General features: G+C 34.7%; 1 protein-coding gene across 1 annotated transcript; it reads left to right on the top strand.

Annotated features, from left to right (window-relative positions):
* The first annotated feature begins 417 nt into the window (after window positions 1–417).
* Window positions 418–3,389, top strand: LOC107861800 (F-box protein At2g40925). The gene is made up of 2 exons (XM_016707167.2): window positions 418–795; window positions 2,425–3,389. Exons 1-2 carry the CDS (start codon window positions 649–651, stop codon window positions 2,743–2,745), a joined length of 468 nt encoding a protein of 155 aa, XP_016562653.1. The 5' UTR covers window positions 418–648; the 3' UTR covers window positions 2,746–3,389.
* The last annotated feature ends 2,046 nt before the right edge of the window (window positions 3,390–5,435 follow it).

Genomic DNA, 5,435 nt, shown 5'->3' with positions numbered 1-5,435 from the left:
ATATAAAATATTTGGTTGACTCTTGAAATTATATTAGTATAACTGAAATTGGAATAGAAGAAAAGTATTATAAATCACAATAATTAAAAAATTAAATTATTTTTAAAATATAATTGACTTTCAATGCCACAAAAATTTGAACAAGAAAATTAACGTATATTAATTTAAAAATTACATAAAAAATATTATAAATTACAATAGTTAACAACTTAAATTGTCTAAATACGCATTAAAATAACATATGTTGAACTCATGTTAAATTCTGAATGAATCCTAAAAAACATATACAATCCTTTTATTAAAGTTTTTTATTTAAATATATTAAAATAAAAATAAAAAAATAAATATCTTAATGTTGGTCGGTGCTGACACGGACTATGATCTTACAATATAAAGAAAAGAGAAGTAGAAAAGTGAGGAAGCGACCCTTCACCAAAAAAAAAAAAAAAAAAAAAAAGAGGAAGCGACCCGAGGCGGCCCAATCCCAATTTGGGTTGGAATTGGATTGGAATGAGAACACCCAATCCCAATTTGGATTGGAATGAGAACATAGAGCAACTCTTATAGAATGAAAACCGTAGCAAGCATCTCCATACTCCATATATTCAATTAAAGCTCGAAGCTTTATCCCTCAAGTAAATTATTGCGATGAAGAGATGTAATGAATTATCAGCTGATATAGAATCAAAGAAAAAGCAGAAGAAATCGATTTCAATTACCAAAAAGCCTAATCTGTTCGATAAAGAGTTCAATCCTAGTGAAGAAACGGAGCCGGAGCTCAAGGATGTTGATCAGGTGAGGGACTTGTAATCCTGTTACTTACCTTCCCTAAACCAAAGTTGTTTAGGATTTAGTATTTATTTAATTCATGTATGTATGTTTCGCCAAATTCATATTGGAATAGGTTTTATAGCTTAAGGCGAGGCGTTTTACCTGCCTCGAGGCGATGAGGCTTGAGCCTCATGGATCCTTTAATTTTTAAATCAAACAAATCATAGTTAATGTGAAAAAAGTATTCATAGTTAAGATTGAACCAACTTGTTTAATCTTAGAGCTAGTAGTCTGTTGATATGATTTTTATTAATATGATTGTGCTACAACCACAATTACAACTGGTCCACCACCAACAAACTCTTGTTAATTAATTGCTAGTATCCATGTTTGTTGACATTTGCATCATTCGTAACATCCAACACCAAGTGGGAAATGAATTGTGTTTCGTTGGGAGTACTGACTTTTTCCTTTGGAGCGTTTGCCTTTTTATTCTATATTTCGTTTCATGTCTTCTGCACTAGAAGAAGATCAAAAGCTGTTTTTTAGGTGATTTCTTATACTGTGATTAGTTATAGAGGCGAACTTAGGTTAAAGGAAGAATATATTTGCAAAGCATTCTCGGTTCTCTTTGCATTGATGCTTCTATGTTACACCTCAATTCTTCTTTTAGTAGAGGGACCTTGGTTTGGGGGGTTGCTTTCTGGAACTTTGATAAGTATTCTTTAAGCTTTCCCTCTATATTATGCAAATATCTGAACCATGGTTCTTATGATAAGCAAAGTGCCAACTTTATTATTCTGATTAGTTTGGGATTAAAATTGAAGGGAAGTATTGCAGTTCATTGCTTACTGGTTAATACTTAATACTACTTACAATTAATTCAAGCTAGTTCAATTATATTACATGGACATCATGCGTGTGAAGGGTGGTTTTTTAGGTGAGTTTTATACTCATTAAACCTGTTTTATGGTTATAATGAGCTGATGTTTAAGAGAGTACTCTGGATCAAAGAGCACCCACTTTCTCGTTACTTCATTATTTACCACTTTTTGTATTTTAGAAGCAGCACAAAATAGTAAAATTTAAAATACAAAATATGAGACACTAATGGAAATTAGAAAATAAAGGAACTTGAATAATGAGAAAGGAAGAAGAAAGTGTTTACCTTCTTGTAGCGGTGTCATCGAATTCGATACCTACCATGAAGGCGTAAACTACAGAGTACAGTCAAAGATATTGAAATTTTTTTGTTTGGAAGATAAAAGATTTTTGTTTGGAATATCTTAATAAAAATAGTTGGGCTAAATAGTAAATACTCTAAGTTTGACATTTTACTTTTTCTTTTTAACTTTTGATTAAGAATTTTAATTTATAAAAATTTCAAGGCTTACGCCCAAGAATAAAGGCGCGCCTCATGCTTAGGCGTTCGCCTTTTGAGACTTTTGCCTCCCCACCGTGCCTCGGTGCGTTTTTATCTTTGCTCTCCCCAAGGCGCGCCTCAGACCGCCTTTTGAAACACTGATTTGAATACTTTTGAAAAATATTGTCTGATTGCATTTTCTTTTCCCGCACCTCAGTTCGCCTTTTAAAACACTGATTTTAATGCTTTTGAAAAATATTGTCTGATTGAATTTTCCTTTTTCTTTTTAGGCCATGGGAACGGAAATACTTATGGACATCCTCAAATGGTTACCTCTTCGGTCTTTTCTCCGTTTCAAATGTGTTTCAAAATTTTGGAATGCATTGATCTCGGAACCATACTTCAAAATGAAGCAACTCAGTCGTGCCAAGAATGACAAAAATTCCCAAAGATTTGTGACTAGTGAAATATACCCAAAGGGTATATCTCCAATGTATTGTTGTCATTTATCGTCGGGGTCAGATCCGCTGAATGAGGATGTACAGGAGCTTGATTACCCTACAGGCTTTATACCATGGGGTTGCGGCCTTCTTTGTTGTTGTGATCCTTGATTATCATCCAGGTTATTGATAATTATCATGATAGACGCCTCATACACTTGCTATGGAACCCCTCCACAAGAGAATCGATAGTACTTCCAGATATGCCAGAGGTCGAATATTTTCGTTTGGGATTGGGTTATGACTCAACTTGTGGTGACTATAAGATCCTTAAAATTAATAGCGCATCTACTCAAATTCTCGCGTTGAAAGATGGTCGCTGGAGAAATATTGATAAACATCCTCCTTCCCCTCGGAGTTTGTTGTTCGATACTCCTTCTTTGCCAGCAGTACATGAGGCGTTTCATTGTATCGTTGCTGTTGGAAACTATGATGTTGTGAGAGGGAGAAAAATTTCTTTGGTTTCATTTAGTGTTTCAAATGAAATGTATGGAGAAATACCGTTGCCAGAGCAAGTATTGTGCCCAACGCGCACAATACTTTCAATTTACACAAAGAAATTGCAACTCTTTCTTAAGAGAATGCATGTCTTCTTATTTCTCAAAATTGAAAGACTTGTACGAAGAATTTGAGGCCCTAGTGCCTGCACTTGGATGTGATTGTGACAAGTCCAAAGAGTATGTGCTTCATCTGCAAAAACTAAAACTATTTCAATTTTTGATGGGATTAAATGAATCGTACACATATGCAAGAAACCAAGTTTTCCTCATGACCCCTCTTCCTTATGTAAATCAAGCATATGCCATGGTCATAAGTGATGAAAGTCATAAGCTACAACAATTCATGCTGGGATCTCGGGAACTAGTCTTGTTGTTATGTCTGGAAATAACTGTGAGTTGGCAATGTACACAAGACATAGAAATGGTGGGAGTAATCTTCAGAAGTTTAAGAAGAATTAAACCTTCAATGTGATTTCTACAAATCGAAAAGACATACTAGAGAGACTTACTGGAAACTTGTTGGTTATCCAAATGATCACTAGTTCAAGAAGAAAGCTAAGATGGAAAGTAGCAATGCAACTTATAATGTGTCCCTTGATACACAGCTCAGTCATCATGGTCTGGGATTATGTAATCAACATGCAAGGCAAGGTTTTCAGTCTCATGATACAAGAATTCAAGTTGGTTCTGATGTGCAGATGAATTAAATCAATCAAATGGGAAGTGTGCTATTCACTAAAGAGCAATATGAGCAAATCTTGAGAATGATTAATAACATCAAAACTGGCTTACATACAGGAGAATCAGCAAATGCTGCTAGCACCTCTAATGCAGGTATTAGTGTTTTCTCAGCTTTTGTTTAGTCTAGAGAATGGATTATAGATACGGGGCTACTAATCACATGGTAGCTGATTTAGATTTACTCCTTGGACACTCTACAACCAAGTTAGACACACCAAGAGAGGTGTATTTGCCAAATGGTGGTACTACTAAAGTAACACATGTGGGAAGTAGTTGCTTATCAAAAGATAATGTGGTAACTAATGTATACCACATACCAGAATTTCAATACAATTTGTTGTCAGTATCACAAGTGACCAAAGAATGGCAATGCTCAGTAAATTTTTTTCATGATTTCTGTGTCTTTCAGGATCTTTGCACTGGATAGATGAGGGGGATTGGTAACCCTACTGAAGGATTATATCTACTAGTTGGACAGAAAGACAATGAGATTTCACAGCATGCAGCTAATAAAGTGACAAATGGTGGTATGTTGACAAGAAGTAATAATGACATAGACCTTTGGTACAGAAGATTAGGTCATATGTCTACTCATGCTCTAAAGAAAATAGTTACTTCTGATATTCAAAGTACAGAAGATAGAATAAGGAAATGTACGTGTGTCCTTATGCAAACAAGCTAGATTTTTTTTTTCTCAAGCAATATTCAAATTACATGTTTTGATCTTGTGCACATGGATATGTGGAGCCCTTATATGATATCAACTATGAATGGCAATAAAGATTTTTTGACAGTTGTGGATGATTTCTCAAGATTTACATGGGTCTTTCTACTTAAATTCAAGATTGATGTGTACATTCATATCAAACAGTTTCTTACATATGTTAAAACTCATTTTGTTAAGGTTGTTAAAGTAGTAAGAAGTGATGATGGATCTGAGTTTGTAAACTCAATGTGCAATAACCTGTTCAGTACAAATGGCATTATACTTCAGACAATATGTGCTTATACACCTTAGCGAAATAGTGTTGCTGAGAGAAAGTACAGGCACATCCTAGAAGTCACCACATCCTAGAAGTTACAAGAGCAGTCAAGTTTCAGACTGTTATTCCCATACATCTTTGGGGTTATTATGTGTTAGCTGCAGTACACATTATTAACGGTTACCTAGTTCAACTATTGATTATCAAGTTCCTTATGAGAAGTTATATGGTAAGAAAGTCAACTATGATCACTTGAGAATGTTGGGATGTCTCTACTATGCTAAAGTGCTGAATGAGTATGACAAGTCAATGCCTAGAGCTTGAACCACTGTGTTGAAGGGTAATCCAACACATAAAAATGATACGCTCTATGACATATCTACCAAATCTGTGTGTAGAGATGTTTTATTTAGGGAAGATATATGCCCATTTAAAGTGAACAAAAATCAAAATAAGTCACTTGTTCATATATTTCCATTGGAGGATAAATGTCCATTAGTAGGTGATGTTGTGACACCTCTGCAGATTCAAGTAACTGTGATATCTCAAGGAGTACCTGACTCAACCAATCAGCAAG

This window comes from Capsicum annuum, chromosome 3 (assembly GCF_002878395.1).
Source record: "Capsicum annuum cultivar UCD-10X-F1 chromosome 3, UCD10Xv1.1, whole genome shotgun sequence".
Taxonomy (NCBI): domain Eukaryota; kingdom Viridiplantae; phylum Streptophyta; class Magnoliopsida; order Solanales; family Solanaceae; genus Capsicum; species Capsicum annuum.
Note: the sequence above shows the minus strand (reverse complement) of the source record. Positions and strands in the feature narration are given on the sequence as shown.

Bases quoted from the DNA above. Each gene is read 5' to 3' on its own strand.
- LOC107861800 (XM_016707167.2), top strand. From the start codon at position 649: ATGAAGAGATGTAATGAATTATCAGCTGATATAGAATCAAAGAAAAAG. The intron at 796-2,424 runs GTGAGGGACTTG...TTTTCTTTTTAG, and splicing joins AGCTCAAGGATGTTGATCAG to GCCATGGGAACGGAAATACT.